This window comes from Engystomops pustulosus, chromosome 3 (assembly GCF_040894005.1).
Source record: "Engystomops pustulosus chromosome 3, aEngPut4.maternal, whole genome shotgun sequence".
Classification (NCBI taxonomy): domain Eukaryota; kingdom Metazoa; phylum Chordata; class Amphibia; order Anura; family Leptodactylidae; genus Engystomops; species Engystomops pustulosus.
In genome coordinates, this window is record NC_092413.1 from 188,752,300 (window position 1) to 188,778,251 (window position 25,952).

The 25,952-nt window shown below is 42.6% G+C and overlaps 1 protein-coding gene and 1 long non-coding RNA gene across 2 annotated transcripts in view; both read left to right on the top strand.

The window, feature by feature from the left end:
- The window catches only part of LOC140120666 (uncharacterized), a 28,282-nt gene extending 10,501 nt beyond the window's left edge, over positions 1-17,781 (top strand). The window contains exons 2-3 of the long non-coding RNA XR_011853935.1: positions 3,619-3,843; positions 17,660-17,781. This is a non-coding gene — a long non-coding RNA (uncharacterized lncRNA). The remainder of the gene's footprint in view (positions 1-3,618; positions 3,844-17,659) is intronic.
- A 4,242-nt stretch (positions 17,782-22,023) lies between these two features.
- On the top strand, positions 22,024-25,421 carry LOC140120667 (galactose-3-O-sulfotransferase 2-like). Its single transcript, XM_072139628.1, has 2 exons — positions 22,024-22,323; positions 23,889-25,421. The coding sequence occupies exons 1-2, from the start codon at positions 22,144-22,146 to the stop codon at positions 24,738-24,740; spliced, it is 1,032 nt and encodes a 343-aa protein (XP_071995729.1). The 5' UTR covers positions 22,024-22,143; the 3' UTR covers positions 24,741-25,421.
- Positions 25,422-25,952: the final 531 nt, after the last annotated feature.

The window sequence follows — 25,952 nt, forward strand, 5'->3', positions numbered from 1 at the left end:
GCTCTTGTTCCCATGTCTCTTTGGCTATGTCCAGGAGACCCCTGGGATGTCTGCCATACACTAACTCAAACGGCGAGAACCCAGTAGAGGCTTGTGGGACTTCTCGGATGGCGAACATTAAATATGGCAACAGTACATCCCAGTCCTTCCCATCCTTGTTTACCACCTTTTTTAGCATACTCTTTAAAGTTTTGTTAAACCGTTCTACCAATCCATCCGTCTGAGGATGGTACACAGAGGTGCGTAACTGTTTAATATTAAAGAGCCGACATAGCTCCTTGGTGACTTTTGACATAAAAGGAGTCCCCTGATCTGTGAGGATCTCCTTGGGAAGTCCCACCCGGCAGAACATGGCAAACAACTCTTTAGCAATTAGTTTCGCCGAAGTGTGCCGTAGTGGGATGGCCTCAGGATATCGGGTAGCATAGTCCATGACTACCAGGATATGCTGATGCCCCCGAGCAGATTTAACCAAAGGACCGACCAAATCCATGGCGACCCTTTCAAAGGGTACCTCAATAATGGGCAGAGGTACCAACGGACTTCGAAAGTGTACCATGGGAGCATGCAATTGACAATCAGGGCAAGTTTCACAATACCTTTTTACCCTATCGTACACTCCGGGCCAATAAAAACGCTGCAAGATGCGTTCCAGAGTTTTTGTGGTACCTAGGTGCCCTCCCATCACATGCTTATGTGCAAGGTCTAACACCATCTGACGATATGGCTGAGGTACCATTAACTGCTCCCGGGTTTCACCGTGGACCTTATCAATGCGGTACAATAACTCCTGATTTACCACCACTCAAGGGAACAACTTATCCGCACCTGGGTGCTGAGGTACACCATTAATCTCTACCACATTTTCTCTGGCGCGGACCAGAGTGGGGTCCTGGAGTTGTGCAGTACCAAAGTTGTCACGGGATACCTCCAAATCCAACAACTGCGGTCCTGTCACTACCTCCTCAGTTTCGCCTGCCATAACATCTAGGGGAAACATTACACTTCCATCTTCTGTGGCGGTCACCCCTACGGCAGGAACTCCAGAATCTGGGTCATCAGGCTCGGGTTCAGAGATCTGACCAGACAACACAGGAAAGCAACCCCCCAACTCTTGGTTTCCCCGCCATAGAGTCCAGAACATGGGGAAGTCCCGTCCCAAAATAAGATCATGGGGCAAGTTCATGACAACCGCTGCCTCATGTAGCATCTCTCCACAAGAGGTCTGGAAGTTAATAACTGTGGTGGGGTAGTCCTTTACGTCCCTGTGGATGCACAGGACTCCAATTGTGCGCCCTGTGACCGCCTTGGGGTCTGTGAGGGACCCATTAATCAAGGTCACCCGACTGCCTGAGTCCAGCAGGGCCAACGCTGGATGCCCTGCCACAGTCACCCGGCACAGGTGGCGCTCATCAGCAGAGTCGGGGCTAGTAGCTGTGTAGACAGGGGCAGCATAGAGAGAAACCCTTCTGGCGGAACTGCAGTCCATGGGCTCTGAAGAATTGGGGCAATGGGCTGCAATATGACCTGACTCATGGCAGGTCCAACAGGTGGGAGCCTCCCCCCTCCTCCTCCCCTGGGGTACTTCCCGGACATTGGGCATTGTCCTGCCCCGGGAATTTGTGGGTGACAAGACCTTCCGTGCCTTAAGGCCTGTCTGGGTATAAGGGGCTTTCTTTGTTAGGGACTGAGTGGCACAAAACCTCTCCACCAACCCCACCAGCGCCTCGGCATCAGACGGGTCCCCGTGTCCCACCCATTGTTGGATCTCACCCGGCAAGGCCCTCAGGAAACGGTCCAAAACAACCTTCTCGACCATTTGGGCTGGGGTTGATGTCTCTGGCTGAAGCCACTTGCGGACCAAGTGAACAAGTTGGTGCATCTGCCCCCTCGGTGGTAGCGCCTCCTCGTATCTCCAGCTATTCACTCTTTGAGCGCGTAGATGCTGATCCACTCCTAGTCGGGTCAAGATCTCTGCCTTTACCTTGGAGTAGTCCCGGGCATCCTCCTCACTCAGGTCGTAGTATGCCTGCTGGGGATCAGCGACGAGGAAGGGGGCCAACACCTCTGCCCAGTGCTGCTGTGGCAACCTCTCTCGGGTGGCCACCCTCTCAAAGCCTGTCAGATAGGCCTCCACATCATCCTCGGCGGTCATCTTGGTTATAGCTTTGCGGACCTCTTTCCTGGCGTCCTTCACCGTCATTGCTGGGACAGTCCTTTGCTGAGCAGCGGTCAGGGCTGTTATCTGCTGGAGCAGCAATCTGTTTGTCTCTTGCTTCTGCACATTGGACTGGACAAGCTGCTTGATTAACTCCTCCATGGCCGTGGCTTGCAGCTTCAGTGCTGTCCAGGTCATGCACTAGTGTATACTTCACTGCACTATGCCCGCTCCAATCCACCATATGTGGGGAATTGCTCTGGTAGTTGAGTGGTAGCAGTGCAGGAAGCAGTGACACACGCAGGTTTAAAAGTCCAACTTAAGTGTTTATTCACACTTGCAAAACAGAACACAACTTCAGCCTTGGCTTAGGCACATGCAAAAACATTACAAAAGTAATTCCTGCCCGGCTAGGCGCTGTCTAATACATTTGATGAACCCTAGCTATCCGGGTACCAGGCTGCCTGGCACACGCTCTTGGCCAGCAGTAAGACAGGAGACCCTCAGTTACCTTTGCTGTGAGAATGCAATCTCGCTTTCAGCTCTCCAGGTAGGGCCTCTCCTACTGCTTCTGGCCTGCAGACTAAATCAGGCTCTAACGAGACCTGTGACCCGCACCTGTGGACTATACAAAAGGCCAGGACCGAAGCCCGGGTGGAGTAGGAGTCCCACTACCAGCCTACCCCTACTCCATAATAAGCAGGCCCAGTACGGACATTACAAATGTGTCTGTGTTAGCTAGGCCAACATGGGCCAAAAGACTACTCCTGCTTACTATATGTCTGCATTAACCCTTGGGTTACTGCAGACAAACCCAGGGCTTTTACCACCAGCATTTCATCTGCCTGTAGGACAGATAGCAGTTTTCCCACACAACACCTCTCACTTTCTCACAATAGTTACATTCATAGTTCCATGTTACTTTACAGTACTTTCCAAATTACAATCATATAAGCAATGTGCCCATATTCATACAACATACACAGAAAATAAATGTCATCAATACAACATCTTACTACCCTTCCTAAACCCTTCCCCTCTACCCTGCCCCCACAAGCACTTACATGCATTACCTGCATTACATACATGAAAAAAGACATATGTCCAGCAGGTTCAACCATGGAAGAAACTAGAACAATAGAACAAATTAGATGTTCTAAAACCTTTGACCTGTGGAGTATCCAATGTAGAAAAGAATTGATTTCCATTCCTATTTTACTTTGTAATATAAGGGGAGCACACGTTAATCTTTGAACATCAGGTGTCAAATAAATATTAAAGAATTGACAAAAAAATATAATACAATTTTTACAAACTCTTTTTGTTGCTCTGATACTTGATATTTTCCCTTTGGCAGATACAAGTTTAACCTGTCACCTTGAGGTTGAAGTTGAGATTGAAGTAGTTCTCCAGTATGCAGTGTTTTTACTAGTATTACAGGCTTTGTGGTATTGACACAGGTACACAGGAGGTGTGGTATCAGCACAAGGGCGGCCAGAAGACAGAATTCATGCAGAAGAAGAGTTACCGTAAGCAGGTTGAGTGGTAACACTGTCCAGATATGGAAGTAGGTACTGACCCAGTCCAGTGATCCCTGGAGTACACAGGATACTACAAGGTCCTGCTGTTTGTAGTGGAAATCCTTGGTCTTCTAGAATGACTTTGTTGTGGAGATGCCATCGCTGGTAAGTGCAGATACAAAAGCATCTCACAATTTTTTTTAGTATATTCCTTTCTATTTTGTAGTATTTTATGTTGATTAACTTCATATTTTATCAAATTACATATATATGTATATGCAGGAAAACATGCATGAAGTGAACCCACATCAATGACGCTTAGAATAGAAATTGAGTTCATATTTAATGCAAATCATGGAAAAACAATTCCCCAATGTTGCAACAAACTATTTTAAAGCAAGAACATTCCTACAGCACAAATGAAGGGTTGCAAGTAATGTACACTAGAGATCAAAATTAGAGGACCCACAATTTCCAAAATGTTTAGGTCATTGGGGCACATTTACTTACCCGATCCTGTCGTGATCCCCGATCCGGAAGGTCTGACGAAGATGAAGTCCAGCGCGATTCACCAAAATCATGCGCCCGAGATCCTGCATGTGTCGCTTCCCCGCTCAGGTCCACCGGAGTTCACCTTCTTCTTCCCAGTGTATGTAAGTGCATGGCTTGCGACACAATTTGCGATGTTAAATCCCACACGGTGTCCGAATCTGCCGGATCGTCTGACGGCCTGCCCCCCGATTTGTGTCAAGTTAAAGTCAGCGCCGATGCGCCAAAATCCGATACACGGAAATCGCCGGAAAACACGACGAAATTGCGGTCCGCGGACCCTTAGTAAATGAGCCCTATTGTGTAGTCATATGTGACTATATACATGACTATAATATGAGTGCAATATCAGTGTTTTAAGCGTATTTCATAAATTGTATATATTCTAAAGCACAGAATAAAAATGTAAGTGAGATAATTGCAAAAGACACTGATCAAAATTAGAGAACGCTTTCAGACACCTGCAAGTTATTGTTGTTATTCTGGCAGCTGGCGCTATTTTCCTTCATTATCTGACAAACCCTATGTAACTGGCAGCCGAAATTTTCAGTTTGAAATGTTGCGCCGTTCCAAAGTGACTGAAGCAGAAGGTTTTCCAGATAAGGGCTAAAGAAGTGACCCTGTTATCCATAGCAAGAGAAGCTGGTCATGTTAAGTCTGTGATTTCTAGAGTATTTCCTCTTTGCAACGTCACAAACTCATTGAAGTCCACCTATAAGACTGGTGGACCTTAAAAGACAAATGTAAGAGAGTACTGGATAATGTGAAGAATCTCCATGGGTAATAATTTCAACACTGCCGCTGGAATTGCTCTCCAGTTCAGCACTGAGCAGGGTAGGGATCTGTCTCATCATAAAGTGTCAAACTGTTTAGACGCCTTTGGACTGAAAGACCAGCCTACAGTGACAAAACCTCTCATTAGCAGAAAGAATCAAAAGGCAAGACTCACCTTGGCGGAGAAACATGTTGTGTGTGCAGAGGAGAAGTTCATCCACAATTCATTTTAGTGATGAAAGCAAGTTTACTTTATTTGGGTTTGATGGGAAACATTGGGGCAGATTTACTTACCCGGTCCGTTCGCGATCCAGCGGCGCGTTCTCTGCGGTGGATTCGGGGCCGGGATTCACTAAGGTAGTTCCTCCGCCGTCCACCAGGTGGCGCTGCTGCGCTGAAGTTCCCCAGTGGCGCGCTGGAATGCCCTGAAATTCACAGGCCTATACCTGGTGAAGGTAAGTGTAATTTTCGCAAAACACATTTTTTTGTCTTAAATGCCGCGGTTTTTCCGAATCCGTCGGGCTTTCGTTCGGCCACGCCCCCGTGCGCCAAAATCCCGGGGCGATTCAGGTACAATCGGCGCAAATCGGAAATATTCGGGTAACACGTCGGGAAAACGCGAATCGGGCCCTTAGTAAATGACCCCCATTATGTTTGTTGACAAACTGGGGAAGCACTGAACCCAAAGTGTGAAAATAAGTCAGTGACAGGTGGTGGAGAAAGTGCAATGGTTTAACCCCTTAAGGACGCAGCCATTTTACAGCTTAAGGCTCAGCCCGATTTTTTGGATTCTGACTTGCTTCGCTTTATATGGTTATAACTTTTGAACACTGTTACTTATCAAAACGATTCTGAGATTGTTTTTTCCCCACATGTTGTACTTCATTTTAGTGGTAAATTTTGGCAGATAAGTTTTGCGTTTATTTACAAAAAAAAGAAAATATGATACATTTTTTGAAAAATTTGCCATTTTCGAAATTCTAAATCATTGCGTTTTCAGGCAGATAGATTTACCAGCTAAATAAGTTGCAGAATAACATTTCCCATTTGTCTACTTTACATTTTCATAATTTCTGAAATATCTGGATAATTTATTTTGACGTCACGCGGCTTACAAATAGAATATCGCTTTTCCGGATTTTCAGAATTGACTATTTTGGGGATAAATACAGTTTTGAATGAAATTTTACATATTTAGCATCAAAACCCCCTATATAATCTACCCATTTTCAAATCTGCACCCCTCAAGCTATCAGAAACAGCTTTTACGAAGATTGTTAACCCCTTGAGATCTTCATAGTAATTGAATCAAAATGGAGGTGAAATTTAGAATGGTCATATTGTTCCCTTATACGTTCATTTAGCCCTAAAATTTACACATTTCCAAAATATAAAAAGAGAAAACCCACCATACAATTTGTTCTGCAATTTCTCCTGAGTACAAAGACCCCCCACATGTGGCTGTGACTTGTTTTATGGGCGCACAGCGAGGTGCAGAAGGGAAGGAGCACCCTGCAGCGGCCAGGATTTTAGTTTCCTCATTGGCCCCTTTTGAAGGCTATAAAATTTTCGATTTTTCGTTATTGGGGCCATGTGACGGCATTTTTTTTGCGGGATGAGATGCTTTTTCCATTGTTACCATTTTGGGGTTGGTATCACCTATTGTTGAAAATTTAGGAACTTTTTTTGAGGGCAGGAGTAGAAAAGCATCAATTCTGTACTGGATTTTTTACTTCTTTTTTTTTGGTGTTCACCGTATAGACTAATAATCATGTTATCTTTATTCTATAGGTTGATACGATTACGGGGATACCAGACATGAATATATTTTCTTACGTTTTACTAAATTTGTCAAACAAAACCCTAATGTGGGGAAAAATCTATAATTTTTGTATTGCCATCTTCCAAGTGGCATAACTTTGTTACGTTTTTGGCTACGGAGCTGGTTGATGGCTTGTTTTTTGCGGGACATGTTGTACTTTGCACCAGTATCATGTCTGAGTACATATGGTTTTTTGGTCGCATTTTATATCATTTTTTGTGGGATTGAAAAGGTAAAAATCATAATTTTTGGAGGGTTTATAACAGTTTTTTTTTACGGCGTTTATCGTGGGGGTTCAATAATGATTTACTTTTATTCTACGGGTTGTTACGGATGCGGTGATACTATATATGTGGGGTTTGTGTTATGATTTAGACTTTTTTTTTGAGTTATATGTCTCTTTATATGTTTTGGGGGTTTGGGGCATTTTTAGTGATTTATGACTATTTTTTTATTGAATAACTTTTTTTTTTTTACTTTTTCACTTTTATACCATGGGACATGAAGAAGCAATCTTCTGATTGCTTCTTCATGATAATATTCTGCAATACTGATGTATTGCAGAGTATTATCAGTGTCAGCCTATACACTTGCATAGGCTGGCACTTTGCCAGTAAGATGACGTCACAGACGCCATCTTACTGGCAATTCTTGCTAGTAACTCTGGGGTCCAGATCGGACCCCAGAGTTACTATAGCAACGATCGGCGCCCCCCGAAAACGGTTCGGGGGGGCCGATCGTGGGGGAAAGACCCCCCAGATACTTGTTAGATGCCGCGGTCGCGCTGACCGCGGCATCTAACGGGTTAAGCACCCGCGATCGGAGACAACTCGATCGCGGGTGTTACACTGGGGTGCCGGCTATTAGTTACAGCCGGCACCCCGTGTTTCCCGATGCCGGTTCGGCTCTGATCCAGAGCCGAGCCGGCATAAGCGCCGTGGCGGATATATCCGCCACTGAGCGCTAAGTCACTGCGCTCCGTGGCGGATATATCCGCCGCGGAGCGTGAAGGGGTTAAGGAATGATTTATGCAGCAGTGGTTGAACCTTTCATACAGATACATGACAGAGTGAATACAAGTGTGTATCAAATCCTTCTTCAACAACACATGGTCCCTGCTTTGCATTCTTCACTCAATCAGCCATCAGTTTTCATGCAGGACAATTCCCCCTGTCACATAGCAAAACAGGTAAAGCAGCTCCTTGAAACAGATAACAATGAAACAATGAATTGGCCAGCCCAGAGTCCCAGAGCACAAAATTCTTGGTGAAACATTTACGGCCAAGAAACCCACAATAGTCACATAACTGTAAAAGAGACTGGAAGGAGAGTGGACCAGAATCATAAGCCCTACCCCAAAATAAGCCCTAAATATCAAAACCTACATCTTCTGAACCATGGCACCGCAAAACAAAGGATCATCTTTCCATTAATATAATACAAAGATTGTGTATGTAAGTTCCACACAACTGGTGCCACCTTCAGTTAAATTCAGTCAAAATTTACATTTTGCATATACAGATCCCACTTTTGACTGTGGATATCTCATTGTCTGTGGCACCTAGAAACACAATCCTTATGTTATATTAAAAGGGAGATACTACTCATTAAAATGACACCAGTGTTATTAGATCCCTTGGATCGGAAGAGTCTTGAGTAGGAGTAGGCAACATTGAATAGGAGGAGGAGGAGGGAGCTAAAAGTAGCAATTCTCTACAAGCACAGATTCTCTACATGGACCAGATGAGCTAATATAAGGAAAGTTCTGAATTTATGGCATGGAGCCAGTTATACTTTTGCATGCTTTCAAAACTGAATACGACAAAGAATGTTTATTATGAAAGAAGATTGGGAATAAGTATTTCACAACTAGAGATGAGCGAGTATACTCGTCCGAGCTTGATGCTCGTTCGATCATTAGCGTACTTGAAACGGCTCGTTGCTCGGACAAGTATTTTGCCCGCTCAAGATCGAGCTTTCCCTTAAGGATCATTTATTGTCAATACACCATCACAGTAATACACACATTTGCGATTGATGGCAGTCAATGCAAATATACTTCTGATAAGTTAGCAGATGTATGGAAACATCTACAATGTGTTCTTCACACATATTGTTCTTCACATACTATAGTGAAGAACACCTTTCTGCACTCATGTCTTCTGATAAGTTAGCAGATGTATGGAAACATCTACAATGGGGCAGATTTACTTACCCGGTCCATTCGCGATCCAGCGGCGCGTTCTCTGCAGTGGATTCGGGTCCGGCTGGGATTCACTAAGGTAGTTCCTCCGCCGTCCACCAGGTCGCGCTGCTGCGCTGAATTTCCCCGAGGCCCGCTAGAATTCCCTGAAATTCACCGGCCTTTACCTGGTGAAGGTAAGTGCAAGTTTCGCGACACATTTTTTTTTTAAATGTGGCGGTTTTTCCGAATCCGTCGGGTTTTCGTTCGGCCACGCCCCCCAATTTCCGTCACGTGCATGCCAGTGCCGATGCGCCACAATCCGATCGCGTGCGCCAAAAACCCGGGGCAATTCAGGGGAAATCGGCGCAAATCGGAAATATTCGGGTAACACGTCGGGAAAACGCGATTCGGGCCCTTAATAAATGACCCCCATTGTGTTCTTGTGTGAAGAACACCTTTCTGCACTCATGTCTTCTGATAAGTAGATGTACGGAAACATGTACAATGTGTTCTTCACACATATTAATCTTTCTGCACTCATGTTTTCTGCTAACTTGTGAATAACACATCTCTTCATATGTGTGAAGAACAACAATACAGTGAAGAGCCAACTGATGTGCACCATATTGTTTGTTTCAGGAATATGTACATTGCTACAAAAAATAGAATAGAATAAAATAAAATAATAGATAGATCTTCTATCCTGTCAGTTTAACTGTTCTGTTTTACACGGGTCATTCTCCTTTTTGAAGTTCCACGAATATTCCATTGAATAAAAAAACGAAGAAACAGGACTGACTTCCTTATTTCTCAATAAAATGACACATTTTATTGGTCCCCTTGGCCCCTTGAAAAAAGTCTCCCATTGACTTCAATGGGGTTCGTTATTCGAAACGAGCACTCGAGCATCGGAAAAAGTTTGATTCAAGTAACGAGCACTCGAGCATTTTAGTGCTCGCTCATCTCTATTCACAACCTATGGAAAACTGTTGTTAGGTCAAAATGGGAAATCCTGCTGACAGGAACCCTTTAAAGGAAACCTACCACTGCTGATGGTAGGTATTAGCTGTAAACACTGGGCACCAGCTCAGGGTGAGCTGGTGCCGGAGCTTACCTTTGCTAGTGTTTTAAACCGCTATATCGCGGTTTAAACACATTTTGATGAACAGACGCGAAGCAGCTTCAGCGCTGCGCGCGGCCGTGCGTGCAAGCGCCTCCATAGGAAGTGCCGGAGGCGTCACCCGCACGCAGCATCGAAGCGGTTTAAAACACTAGCAAAGGTAAGCTCCGGCACCAGCTCACCCTGATCTGGTGCTCGGTGTTTACAGCTAATACCTACCATCAGCAGTGGAAGGTTTCCTTTAAGTTTTGTGTTTTCACTTGCACTACTGATTTATGCAAAGTTGTTGTACCTGCATGAATTATTCATAACCACAGTGACAGATATTTTGGACCAAAGGAAAAATGCTTTTAGAAGATTCATTCTTTGTGCACCTGAAAATGAAAAGGGTAAAAGTCACAACTATGACGTGATAGTTACCAAAATCCCCTCAGGTTTGTCTTACTGTTGACTACGCTGCTGCGCTCATTGTAACTGGACCACAATCACATTGACTAGCTGCAATGCGGACAATGCTTTATGTATCACCGCTATGGCCTGAGGTTGTGCACAAATGTCAAGATTCTTTATGACTCTACAGAAATTGTGATTAAATTGCAATGTGTGGACACACCTCTGTCAGCGATTGAACTTCTGAATGTAAACAATTTATGTATGATGATTGTTCCAACCTTGCCATTAGCAACGTGATCACTCCGTTATCACAGACCGAGTCCTGTGTCATGGGCTGACCACACTACCACAGGGACAGAACTCCTTGCATCATATCGATATATGATGCAAGGAGTCCCCGGCAAAACAGCAGCACCAGGACTGTAATCTTTTTATGTTGGGAAAAATCTGTACCAAAATCTCTCTCACAATAAACTCAATGGAAAGGGCACAACAAATCCTATATTACGTCTGAATGTGGGCCGGTTTTGTTTGAAATATAGAGAACATCAGTCAAAATCTTTGTTTTTGTCAAAATCACAGGTTTTCTAGCAGCACTTCAATGTCAATAAAACCTAATAAGTCTCCCAATGAGACTTCAATTACGCTCAAAAACGAGGTACAAGAAAACAGATCGCAAAAATGTTCATGTGAAAGGGGCCTTTGCTAGCTGCCATTTTTAAAGATTCATCCGCAGTGTATCGGAAAAGATTCAGATTCTATGCCTGAAACATTTCAGATTCATAGCGAGTCTGCGAACCAGTGAATACTGTATTTTTTGGACTATAAGGCGCACAAAAAATCCTTCGACTTTCTCAGAAATCAAAGGTGCGCCTTATAGTCCAGTGCGGCTTATATATGAACCTACTTACAGACAACAGCTGCCTTGAACTGTGCACAGGTCTGCCACCTGCTGGTCATTCATCCTTATAATTCGGTGCGCTTTATAGTCCAAAAAATACTGTAGGTCTGCTAATGTCTAGATTTTACCATCCAGGAGTCTTCACTTTTTTAGGCCATTTTGTAGGAAAGGCCAAAAAAAGTGATTTGTGGGAGGCATGTAGTTAGCAACAATTTTGTTCTGCAGGATTGCCCCCACCAAAAAAAAAAGAGACACATTTTCTGGGAACGTTTATTTGCAAATTCAGGAGTGTTACAGACAGCTGCACTTTCATCGGATTTTCCAACGGATTTTGGCTGTGCTGGCTTTCATGTGACAGAAATTGTGCCGTCGGACCAGTGGCGTAGCAACCACCGTAGCAGCCGTAGCGAGTGCTACGGGGCCCGGGCGCAGGGGGCCCCGCGAAGGACGGGGAAAGTAAACTTTCCAGGAAGCCAGAGCGCTGGTATTGACAGCCGGCAGAATTATACTTTGCTAATGATATGTCTCCGGGTCCGTCCCACTACTTCCCCTGACTCCAGGCCTCATACCAGGTGGGCGGAGAGGTAGTGGGACCGGCCTAGGCGGGCACATCATTAGCAAGGTATAATTCCTGCTGGTCCCTGTACCTCCCCTGAATGAGAAGCTTGGCTGGCCCGCGCACTCGCCTCACGTGCTGCCGGCACCTTGCGTCCGTCCCCCGCCGGCAGGCACTGAGCTTTGGCTCCCCTGCCGGCCTGCATCAAACTCCCGCATGCCGACCGGCCAGCACCACTTTCCAGCCGGGCACTGTGCTCCCGCCCGTCAATGTGCTCCCGCCCTCCACTCCCCGCATATTTCCGCTCCCGGTTCCCCTTGCGCTCCCGTGTCAACCCCGCTCTCCTCCCATTTCAATCCTGCTCCGCTCCTGTCTCCCCCTTCCCCCTCGGCTCCCGGCCCCGACCGCCCCCGCTCAAGCTCCATATCCCCCCCCCCCCCTCACCGGCTACCGGTATCAAGTCTTTCCGCTCCCGGCTCCCTCCCATGTCAACTCCGCTCTGCTCCCATTTCAATCCTGCTCCGCTCCTGTGTCCCCCTTCACCCTCGGCTCCCGGCCCCGACCGCCCCCTCTCAAGCTCCAGGGTCCATATCCCCCCCTCACCGGCTATCAAGTCTTCCCGCTCCCGGCTCCCCCACCGCTGCAGGACAAGGCGCCGAGAGAGAGGTAAGGTTACTTTATCTTCATATACATATATATGTATGTGTGTGTATCTGGAACAATTTTTTACATGCTTTGCGCTATATAAATAAATAATAATTATTATTATATATGTATATGTGTGTGTGTTTATGCTGTATGTATATGCAACATTTGTGATATTTATCAGGGCTTCTATTTTGTACCTCATGGCGGTATTCTGTATGCATTTTATACTACATGGTGCTATGCTGTATGCATTTTATAATACCTGACGTTACGCTGTATGCATGTTATACTACCTGACGTTACGCTGTATGCATGTTATACCACCTGGCGGTATGCTATATGCATTTTAACCCCTAGGCGCACCAGGACGTTATAGTACGTCCCGGTGGCTAGATACTTAGCGCACCAGGACGCACTATAACGTCCTGCTTCTGGCACCGGCTCACGAACGGAGCCGGTACCAGAAGCAGCGGCTGTCAGCTGTCTAGTACAGCTGACAGCCTGCGCTAACACCCGCGATCGGAGCCGACTCCGATCGCGGGTGTTAACCCCTTACACGCCGCGGTCAAGCATGACCGCGGCGTGTAAGGGTCTTCCCCCTATGGATCGGATCCCCCGTGCCGCTTACCGGGGGATCCGATCCTCTTCTGGGCAGCTCCGAGGACTGGCATGTGCCCCGGAGCTGCCCGGTTTCCATGGCAGCCAGAACCCTTCCGGGTCTGACTGCAAACTGTCTGAGCATGCGCAAGCTTGCTCAGACAGTTTACACTGCTCTACAATAAAATAGTATTGTAGAGCAGTGTATTGAACTTAAACCAGTGATCAGAGCATCACTGGTTTAAGTTCAAGTATGTAGAAGTAAAATTATGCAAAAACAGTTAACACTACACATTATAATAAATAAAAAATAAATACATAAAAATATAAGCCCCTAAAATGTCACTTTCCCATAAAAACACTTAATAAAGTATAAAAAACATAAAAACACAAAAAACCCCCGCATGTTTGGTATTGCCGCGTCCGTAACAATCTGCATAATAAAACAGAATCATTACTGGACCCGCACGGTACACGCCGGAGGAAAAAAACGCAAAAAACGTTCCGAAAAAAAGATAATTTTTAATTAATACCCTATAAAAAATGCTCTAAAAGGTGATTTAAAAAATTTTATGCACTCTAAAATAAGCCCACTAAAAAGAACAACTGTTCTCGCAAAAAATAAGCCCCTAACCAGATTTGTCAGCCAAAAAATAAAAAAGTTATGCATATGAATAGATGGTGATGCTAAAATGAATAAGATTTTCTCCAAATTAGTTTTTATTCAGTACAATTGAATAAAATACACAAAACCCCCACATATTTGGTATCGCTGCGTCCGTAACAATCTGTATAATAAAACAGAATCGTTATTAGATCCGCAAAGTGAACCCCGTAAAAAACAACCTCAAAAAACTCTCTCTGAAAAAAAGATGATTTTTTATTAATGCCCTTTAAAAATGCTCTAAAAAGTGATTTAAAAAAGTTACGCAATCTAAAATAAGACCACTAAAAAGAACAATCCTTCTCGCAAAAAATAAGCCCTTAAACAGATTTGTGAGGTGAAAAATAAAAAAGTTATGCATATGAAAGACGGTGATGCTAAAATTAACAACAATTTTGCCAAATTACTTTTTATTCAGTAAAAATGGGAAAAAATAAAAAATCTATATAAATGAAGTATTTTTGTAATCATGGCGACCCATAGAATAAAAATAATATACTATTTTCATGGTATGGTTAACGGCCAAAAAAAAAACACATAAAAATGTTCCTAAAAATTGACGATTTTTATTTCCTCCACCAACAAAGCTTTAATTAAATCTCACCAATTAGCTATAGATGCCCCAAAATTATGTACCAGAAAAGTGCATCTCATGTGGCAAAAGAAATAAGCCCCTATAGGTCCTCAATAAAAAAAGAAAAAAATTATAGCCTGTACAATGTGACATAGCAAATCTGCTCTGGATGGCGCCTCCTTCCCTTCTATGCCCGGTCGTGCGCCCATACAGCAGGTTACCACCACATATAGGGTATCCGTGTACTCGGGAGAGATTGGGTAACAAACTTTGTGGAGCCTTTTTTCATTTAATCCATTGTAAATGTTTAATTTTCCACCCAAAATGAGTGTATTGTGAAAAAATATTACAATTTTCAGACTGCACCTCCGTTTTGTTTTAACCCCTATAAAACACCTAAAGGGTTAACAAACTTCTTAAAAGTGGTTTTTCATACGTTGAGGGGTGTAGTTTCCACAATGGGGTAATTTATGAGTCTAGCTATTATTTAGGCCTCTCAGTGTCAATTAGAAGTTGAGCAGGTCCATCTAAATACGGGTTTTGGTGATTTTACAAAAAATTTGAAAAATGGCACCTAAATTCTGAGCCTCATAACATTCTAGTAAAATATGTGGAATCTTAAAAAAACCATTCCAACATAAAGCAGACATTTGGGAAATGTAAGTTATGAATTTATTTGGGTGCTATGACTATCTGCATCAAAAGTAGAGAATTTAGAACGTTGAAAATATAGAATTTTTCCAATTTTTTGCCAAATTTTTTTTTTTTTCATAACTAAACGCAAAAGATTTCATCCAAATTTTTAAACTAATTTGAAGTACAATGTGTCACGAGAAAACAATCTCAAAATCCCCTGGATTTCTCATAGCGTTCCCACGCTATAACCACTTATAGTGACACAGGGCAGATTTGAAAAATGGGTCCGCGTCCTTTAGGCCAAAAGATGCTGTGTCCCGTAGGGGTTAAATTGCATGGCGGTAAACTGTATGCATGTTATACTACATGGCGATACACTGTATGCATTTTATATTACATGGCAGGACGCTGTATGCGAAGGGGCGGGGGGGCGTCTCTCTATGCATTTTATACCACATGGCGGTACACTGTATGCATTTTATACCACATGGCGGTACGCTGTATGCATTTTATACCACATGGCGGTACGCTGTATGCATTTTATACCACATGGCGGTACGCTGTATGCATTTTACACTACATGGTGGTACGCTGTATGCATTTTACACTACATGGCGATACGCTGTATGCATTTTACACTACATGGTGGTACGCTGTATGCATTTTACACTACATGGCGATACGCTGTATGCATTTTACACTACATGGTGGTACGCTGTATGCATTTTACACTACATGGCGATACGCTGTATGCATTTTACACTACATGGCGATACACTGTATGCATTTTATACTACATGGCGATACGCTGTATGCATGTTATACTACATGGCGATACGCTGTATGCATTTTATACTACATGGCGATACGCTGTATGCATTTTATACTACATGGCGATACGCTGTATGCATGTTATACTACGTGGCGGTATGCTAAATGCATTTTAAATTACATGGCGGTAAACTGTATGCATGTTATACTACATGGCGATACACTGTATGCATTTTATATTACATGGCAGGACGCTGTATGCATGGGCGGGGGGGGGGGGTGTCTCTCTATGGCTCGCCTAAGTCAGCAGACAGTCTAGGTACACCCCTGAAACCCACCGAGTGACATCCGAGCTGAGCTGAAGGTGGGTAAGTAAAATTACTGCATGTGTGTGTGTATATGTGTATATCTGTGTGTATGTGTGTGTGTATGTTGAGTATAGACTGGATGTGTTAATGTATGTATGCTGTATATCTGTGTGTATGCTGTATATACTGGATGCATGTGTATATATGCTGTATATGTGTATGTATCCTGTGTATACTGGATGTGTGTATATATATGCTGTATATCTGTGTGTATGTTGTGTATATACTGGATGTGTGTGTATGTATGCTGTATATACTGGATGTGTGTGTATGCTGTATATCTGTGTGTATGTTGTGTATATACTGGATGCATGTGTATATATGCTGCATCTGTGTGTAACCTGTATATACTGGATGCGTGTGTATATATGCTGTATATCTGTGTGTATGCTGTATATACTGGATGCGTGTGTATATATGCTGTATATCTGTGTGTGTGCTTATATGCTGTATATGTGTGTGTGTATATATATATATATATATATATATATATATATATATATATATATAATATATATAGGGAATGGGGCCCCATTCAATGGTCTGCTATGGGGCCCAGCCTCTGCTAGTTACGCCCCTGCGTCGGACGATCCAACTGATTCGGACTGAGCGCGCGATTTAACTTTCAAAGTGTGTCACAAGATCAAGCACTTACATGCAACATAAAGAAGAAGGTGAACTCTGTCGGACCTGAACGCGGAAGCAACACATGCAGGATATCGGGCGCACGATATTAGTGAATCGCGGCACAGTGTATTCTCGTCGGTGAACTCCTCCGGACAGGTAAGTAAATGAGCCCCTTTATACTGTTATCAAGAAGAAAGATAATTGTATATATATAAAGAGTTTTAGAACATTGACATGAAGATGTTGCTGGATATTAGAGCTCCTGAGTAGAGATTAGCAGAACCGACGTTTGAATTTGGGTTCCACGTTTAAGTTTGGTTGCCTGACACGGACATATTGCTGGATTGACGGCCGAATAGCCAATAGCAACACGCCATAGCTATGATTGGCCAGGGGTGTCCAGCTGGCCAATCATAGCCATGGCTAGTTGCTATTGGAATCTGTTGGCGGCTGTTTGGCCACCAATCCAGCAATAAGTCCGAGTCAGGCGGCCGAGTCCTAACTTGAACATTGGGTCTACTCATCTAATACTCCTGTACCAACTTCTAAGATTGTGAAGAATTAAAACAGGAGTGGGGGGGAGCAACAAAGAAACTTGTGAAAGGTGTGAAGTGAAAAGTGAAGTGTAACATAATTTAAAATAACCAGAAAACAAGATACATTTCTAGCTTAATTTAATAATAATTTAATAATTACAGTAATAGCTAAAATCTCATCATGCTCCTCTCCCCGTCAAAACAAATCATATCACTGAGTCAGCTTATGGAATTACATTAACTTTTCATATTTTTTGCAGGAAAATCCGATCCCTGACACAATCCTATATTGTGTTCACAGTCACTGGAATGATTTTCATTATGGTTTTGTATCAGAATCCACTCACGAGGTAAGTAATGTGAGCCAGAAGACTTGGGAACTAAAATAATGTTATAAGGCCCAAGCATGATGATGGCACGTGTATGTGTTGAAGGCGCTAGACGTCAATTCAATACCTATCCTTGATTTTTCAAAGCACTAACAGTTCCCTTTTCTCCAGATCCCTGAAAGTTAGTTAGATAGATAGTATTTTATTACCGTAATCCTGAAATGGGAACTTTAAGACCTCCAGTCGACTTACCAGAAATTCACCTCTTTAGTGTTATAGACCCTTGTCTCGGATTTTGAGGTCCTCCTTCAGGTAGCCACAGCCAGGGGTAAGCAAAACTGCAGATGTAATTCCAGCTGACGGTGCAATTTTGCCTTTAGACACTTAGGGTGCATTTACATGGTCGTCTGGGGGGATTTATATGTACGTCCCCATAGACAGCAATGGCGGATGGCGGACTTCAGTGACTCTATCTGGAGGGAGGAGGGGGTCATCTCCAGCGGATGGCGGTATGCCCTTAGCAGTGTTTTACCCCCATCATCATACAATTAAGCCCTACCCATAGAATAAATGTTAAACTTGATACAGCCCCTTCCCCTTAACGACGCATGATGTAATAATATGTTATGGTGCTGTCAAAGATATATGAAGAGGGCTCCCGGGCATTATACAGCAAATATCCACCACTAACACACACTAATCGCAGGTGTTAACCATTTAATGCTTGGATTGTGCCCCCCCCCCCTTTAATTGGCAGCAATGCCTCTCCAAGAGTCTCAGACCTGTCATTCAACATAATATGTAGTGGCCTGTTGGCAACAGACTGTTAAAGATGAGCGGTTTGATCACCATAAAGAGCAATACAGTAGTATTGCAGTAGATGTTAGGAGCAATCAGTTCCCCCTAGGGTTTAAGTACCCCCCAAAAAATAAAAAAATAAAACTAATAAAATCAACTCCCTTTCCCTAAAATAGAAAAAAAAAATAAACAATCATAAAGATGTTAGCTATTGCACATCCCACAATGGCCAATCTATCAAAATACTAAAGTGACTATTTGCGGCGGTTAACACAGTAATGGAAAATAACATCCTAATGTCTGAATGGCTGCTTTTTTGGTCATTTTGCAACACCTAAACATATTTATTAAAAGGGATGTAAAATTGTTAAAATGATAACAATGAAAATGTCAGCTCATCCAGCAAAAAATGACCCCTTGCACACGTTCATACACCGGAGTATGCCATTATAGTGGAACAAAGCTATCTTTTTGTACAAAAGTTAAACATTTTTTCTCATGTTTTAAATCATAATAAAACCTAAATAAATTGTAATTGTTCTAACAGAAAGAATAAAGCGCACTGTGAACGCCATAAAAACAGAGCCCCGAAGAAAATGGTCCAAAATTCTAAATGTGATGTTTGTTTTTTAATCAGGGATATTTTTTTAGTAGAGTCTAAGAGCAGAACTGTTCTATTTGCAACCAATCAGACTTTAGCTTTCATTCTCCGCACAGCATTTTATAAAATGAAATCTGAGACATAATGGGGCACATTTACTAAGGGTCCTACAGCCGCGATTCCGTCGGGTTTTCCTGAATTTTTTTTAGTTTTGCGCTAAATTGCCCCAGGTTTTGGCGCACACGATCAGATTCTTGCACCCCGGCGCCGCAACAGAAATTGGGGGGGCATTGCCGTCGGACAACCCGGATTTGGAGAAACAGCGGAATTTAAAAAAAGAATTGTGTCGCAAGTTCAGCACTTACATGCATCGGGAAGAAGAAGGTGAACTCCGGCGGACCTCAGCGTAGCGACACCTGCAGGAAATTGGGCGCATGACCTTAGTGAATCCTGGCAGACCCAAATCTTCGTCGGAACAACGCGCCTCGGGATCGTGACAGGACTGGGTAAGTAAATATGCCCCAATAGGTTGCCACAACAATTAAACAATTAGAACAGTTGTGCTCTCAGACACTTCTAAAATAAAACTCCCTGATTAAAACAAAAAAAAAAATTTAATTTTGTGTTTATTCAGATGCCTTTTCTTCTAGTCTCCATAGGTAGGATTCCATAGGTAGAGACCACATGGAACAGTGAGTATTCAACACCTGTTCACGCATGGTGAGCCCTTTTTCCTGTTCACATGGTGCGGTATTGCATGGTGTCCGCCGCTTCTGTGTTGCGGTGCTGGTGGGGGCTCGGGCCTGGAGCCATGGGGGCTATGCCTGCCAGGACGGGTGCTGGGGGGCAACCAGGTCTTGGTCCCTGCCGGTGCTGTGCTGCAGCAGCAGTGGATGCCATGTGATGCCGCACACAATAGCGTAGGGACCCACCATAATGAGGTCACCTTGAAGTGTTTGGTGGGCTTATATAATTTGATCAAAATGTAACTAAGAACCTCGAGTTCGTTATATAATGTAGCCTAGCGGCAGTAGATCATTGTGTGGTGTGTGGATGTGCTGTCCAGTTATTTTTCTCTCCCCATGTAGGATTCCATAGGTAGAATTCCTTCATTTATGTGAAATCTCACACATACCTATTTTTTTTTACATACCTTTAAAAAAATCTCCCCCAATGTTTCAAATACGACTCTGCTTACACATGCTTCACATGAGATCAGTGAATGAGATCCTTATCTTTAGTATGACACTAAAAGTATGTTTCTCGGTGCTACAAAACAGAAAGATAGGGATGCCTTAAGTAACACTACCCCACAACCACTAAATTTGACTCATCTCATGTGAAATTGAGGTGAGAAGAGTCATATTTCTCTGACTTTGTAGGATATTTTTCATAGGTAAACGGGTGAGATTTCATACCCTACCCGAGGGGGGAGAGTAGTTTTATGCGGTGAAACCTGGTGACAGTTCTATTTATTTTTCATTCTATTGTTCTTTCCAGTATATTCTGATAAAATGTTATCAGTATGACTTTATTACAAGGTCTATGTGTTAATTCTATCTAAATTTGTTTTGGAAGCAGATCCCAGGTATAATCAGTATGTGTACTATTAATGCGCTGACCTGAATTCTCACTGCATTGAAATTAAAGGAAATCTACCAGATGGATTCAGTATTTTACACTAAGCACACGCTGGGATGTGTCCCCTGAAACATGATATATTTTTCCTTTATCTTGTAATGGCCTAGTTTGGGAGAAATTATGTAAATGAGCCTCAGGGGCTCCAGACTACAACACAGAAACCCCATTGGGCCCTTTTGGTGGTTCTGTGATATTTTTGCAGGACATTTTTATCCAGCTGAAATGATGGACAGGAAAAATAAAATATCCTATTATAGGCTATAACATTACTCCTATCTGTTACACTATAACAAAGCAGAACAATGGAGACCTCCATTTCTAGTATTATTCAGCTCTTATTAAACTTGTTTCTGTAGGTGTACTAGCTCCCCCTACTGGCAATTATAAGCAGAGATAATTTTTACAGTACTATTCTGTACCTTCTTCTGCATCTTATGGGTACTAGGAGTAGCCAAAAATGTTCCCCCTAAAGTAATAATTCACTCCTGTTAAAAGGAGTCTATCATCTCCCAAACCACAGAAATCAGCCTTGTATAAGGCATGTAATATGTTTTCCAGATATACCTGCCACATTCTTCAGCCATCTGTTATTTAAGAGAAAAGCATGTTTATAACAATATGCAAAAATTAATACGTGGTTATCACTGGAAGGTCTGATGACTGTAAGTTGGCCTCCTACTGCCATGACAATGTATGACAATGTATGCAGGGAGGGGGAGTGTCTTTCAATTTTTTCAACATACACCTAAATATTCTATCCCAGTAAACTGACAAAACTTCAGCTTTTCTAGAGGTGGTCACACTTGCTGATGATCAATTTATCAAGATCCTTTGATTAGCAACACCGGACTGCTACTTACCTTACTTACAGAAGGCAGGGGGATATGTTAAAAATGTACATATATCTCAGACTCTGATCTGCCCCAGAATATGCAGATATCAACCATCAACTACGTGATCATTTCTAGTCCTCAAGTGAGGTACCTAGATGCTAACGTTAACCCTTTCACTGCCATATACTACCAGGGAAATTACTATTAACATTTTACTGTTTAAGTCACCTTCACTACTCCAGACCACCAGGGAGGTTATCAGTTACCCTTTCTTTGCCGTAGAGAACCAGAAATGTTACACACCATTGACACCATGCAAAAGAGAACTCAGCTTTCTAAAATCTGTGTCTTTAACAGTGCACAAACACCTAATTTTCGGCAGATTACAGATTTGTTAAAATGTGCCTTTTATTCCCAGATGCCAGTATGAAGTGTCATCCTCTAACATTTCTAACAGAAAGGAGCTTCAGGAGAGACCATCCTGCCGGCCGCTCACACACATATTCTTCCTGAAGACCCATAAAACAGGCAGCAGTACCATCATGAATATTCTCTTCCGGTTTGGAGAATCGCACAACTTAATGTTCGCACTACCAACTCAGAACCTCGCACAATTCTACTATCCCTACGATTTCAGGGCTGAATTTGTGGAAAGCTTCATAACAAGAATCCGGCCTAGTTATGATATAATGTGTCACCATTTGCGCTTCCAGCTCACAGAGGTAGGCCTTTTCAAAATCTCTGATAATGAGGATAAGCGAATTAAGCTACAGATGTGTATTTCTAATAATACTGGCTCAGACTGGCCCACCATAAGATTGACCAGAGGGCCCTGGCATCTGCCATGGTTATTACTTTAGCTATCAGTGTCAATAGCATCTGCATCTTTAAAACGCAGAAGTCATTGACTATGAGTAGAATGCAGCCATGAGACCTTCCCTGAAAGTGTCGCACCCTTACCCAGGACGCTCGGCCACATGATGAAGTCATCATTCTGCCTTGCATCCTTCCAGATCAGTCCTGATGTACCAACAAGAAGACAGGTGGAGGATGCAGGAGAGCTGGCTTTGGTAAGTAAATGATTTTTATTTTTTGAAAAGCCAGAATTGGAGAGGCACTATGTAAAATAATAATTGTCTATTTGAAATAATAGTTGGGGGGTAATATATAAAGTAATAGGGAGACACTGTATATAAAACAATAATTGGGGAGACACTATATAAATTAATATAAATTTTAATAATAAATTAATAATTAATCTTGTTAAATAAATATTAATATTGGAGGCACTTTATGTACCGGTAAGTTTATACTTGAATGGACATTATGTGGGGATTTATCATCAAGTTTCTTAGGTAAAACCATGGAAACCAATCAGAGCGCAACTTTAATTTTATAAACAGCTGTGGGAAAATGAAAGCTGAGCTCTGATTGGATAACATCTCTAAGAGACTTCTGATAAATCTCCCCCTATGAGTAAATGAAAAATTTGGAGAGGATTATATATAATAATAATACATGAGTGGACTATGTATATAAATTAATTGAATAGAATTACAATATTTATTATATAATTACAGTAATAAGAGAGCCCTAAATATAAATAATAATAATTATGGAGAACATTATATAAAACAAAATTAATACCGTAAGTAGGGACAAAATAATCAGAGGTGGCATTATATATATTTTTATAGGGACATAGGATATAAAATAATTAATGGGGAAACCATATATTGTGTAATAATTTAGGGGAATTAACATATAAATAGGGGTACAATATTGGTTATTTAGGAGCCAAACCAAAGGAGGGCTAAGGAGCAGCACCGTGTAAAAAGGAGAAAATTGGGTGCAGGTCTTCAGAAGAGGGCCTGACACCGACCCGTACATCCAGGAAAGATTTGCAATGAAGCAGCACTCCGTATTTAGGAGTTATAACATAGGTTGTAATATATTGAGGGGTCTCTATTAAATTTTGGGGGCATGGGGCAGAGTGTGGTTTTGTTTTTTACATTTGACTTATGTGATGGACACAAAGGGGATTATTTATCATATTTCGGTGCTTGTGCCACTTTAATTGCCAATGCAGAAAACTTCATGATGCACAAAAACATTGCCCATATTTGGGCACATTTGCACATATTAGACTTTAGGGTGACTATACAGTACTGGGACATGAAGGAGCCCTATAAAATTGTGGTTCAGAGTGCCTACATTCCCCCCCTGAGTACACCCAAAATACTTCCTTGAGAATTAGTCATGTTCATCTCTTTGTGATTCCTTACAGGTGGAAAGGGTAATGCCCACTGACACTTTTTATTTCACCATAATGCGGAATCCTGTCTCTCTCATGGAATCTTCATTTTCATATTACAAATCTATGGATATCTTTATGAAAGCCAAGAGCCTAGAAGATTTCCTTAAGAATCCTTATAAATATTATAATAAAACAAGTATATCCCACAGTTATGGAAAAAACATCATGGCCTATGATCTTGGACTTGACCGGATTCAGGTTCAAACTCCAAAATACTTCAAGGTGGCGAAGAAAACGATAGAGGCTGCGTTCGACTTGGTCCTGATCACAGAGTACTTTGATGAGTCACTAATTCTTCTGAAGGATGCCCTCTGCTGGAGTTTTGATGATGTCTTGTCTTTTCCTCTAAACAGCAGAAATGTGACCAGCCGGAAGGTTCTGTCTGAGGAAACTCAAGAGAAAATCAAAACTTGGAACCAGCTGGACTGGCAACTATATGTTTACTTCAACACGTCCTTCTGGGAAAAGGTGTACGCATTTGGCCGAGACAGAATGCAGAGCGAGGTGCAGGAACTTCGGAGGAGGAGGGCTGCACAATCTGAAGTCTGTTTACAAGGTCAGGTAGATCCAAGTAAAATCAACGACAAACTTCTGAAACCGTTTCAGGCTGGATATTCAAGAATTCTTGGTTACAACCTAAAGACAGGACTCCAAAAATCTGAGAGGCTGTTATGTCGCCAGCTGGTCACGCCAGAAATTCAGTATACAGAGATATTGTCCAAAAAGCAATATAAGCAAGAAAAATATAGAATCGCTAAATATAACAGTTACAGACGTCAACACATAAGAAGACAATGGGCTCTTCTACCGAAACAAGGATGATGGGGCATTGTTATTTTTCTTAAAAAAATAAACTAATAAATAAATCCTTGGTACAGGATTTATAATCCAGCATCAGATACCGTCATAAATATGGTTAAAGTGTAAGACAGTTTAGTGGGACTTTTCACTGTTAGACATTAAGGGCGATATTTATCAGAATTATCAAAGCAAAACTCTCTAAACTCTCATTAACCTCTGACACTTTTGATAAATCTTCTAGTGATGCCTTAATTTTAAAAAATGCTGCCACTATTTCCATTTTAAGGCCTCTTTCACACTTGCTTTGCAGATCACGTCAGAGTGAAATGCATGAAAAAGTCATGTTTTTGCCTGTGTTTTTGGTCAGTTTTTGCTAGGAGTCATTAGAGTTTTTGCATTTTTCACGGCTCGCAAATGCAATGCGTTTTTGATCCGTCTCCATACACTTGAATGGGGAGTGAAAACTATGCATGTAATTCAAAAGTAGAGAATGCTGCAATTTTGGCGTGCACGAAAAAAACACATGGATGCATGTGAAAAAAAATGCAAACAACAAGACCATTGAGAACATCAAATGCAAGCACAGAACTCCACGTGAAAAACACAAGTGTGAGAGGGGCCTCAAAATAGCAATAACCTTATTCTGAATATGAAATAGATGTCTAATCAGTGGGGGTCTGACTATGGGGCGGTGTGTTTTTGTGTTGGTACTAAATAAAATCTAGTTTATTAAAAAAATATCTGTTTGAAATGGAGGGCTCCCTGGGGATGTTGTTCTGTGCCAGGAAGAGGGGAAGGACCTGAGAGTGTGGGCTGTATGAGGAGGAGAACAAGGACTTGGGGGTACAAGCAGTGTAAAGAAGAGGGGGAACCTGATTGTATTGGTTGTGTGAGAAGAAGGCGGAGAAAGACATGTAGGTGCTGACTATATGAGGAAGAAGAGGGGACCTGTAGGTGCTGGCTATGTGAGGAATATGGGAACATGAGCTGTGTGAGGGGGAGATGGACCTAGGGGGGGGGGGGTGACTGTATAAGGAGGAGGAGAAGGACCTGTGGGTGCTGGCTGTAGGAGGAGGAAGAGAAGGACCTGTGGGTGCTGGCTGTAGGAGGAAGAGAAGGACCTGTGGGTGCTGGCTGTATGAGGAGGAGAAGGACCTGTGGGTGCTGGCTGTATGAGGAGAAGGACCTGGGGGTGCTGGCTGTATGGGGAGGAGGAGACGGACCTGTGGGTGC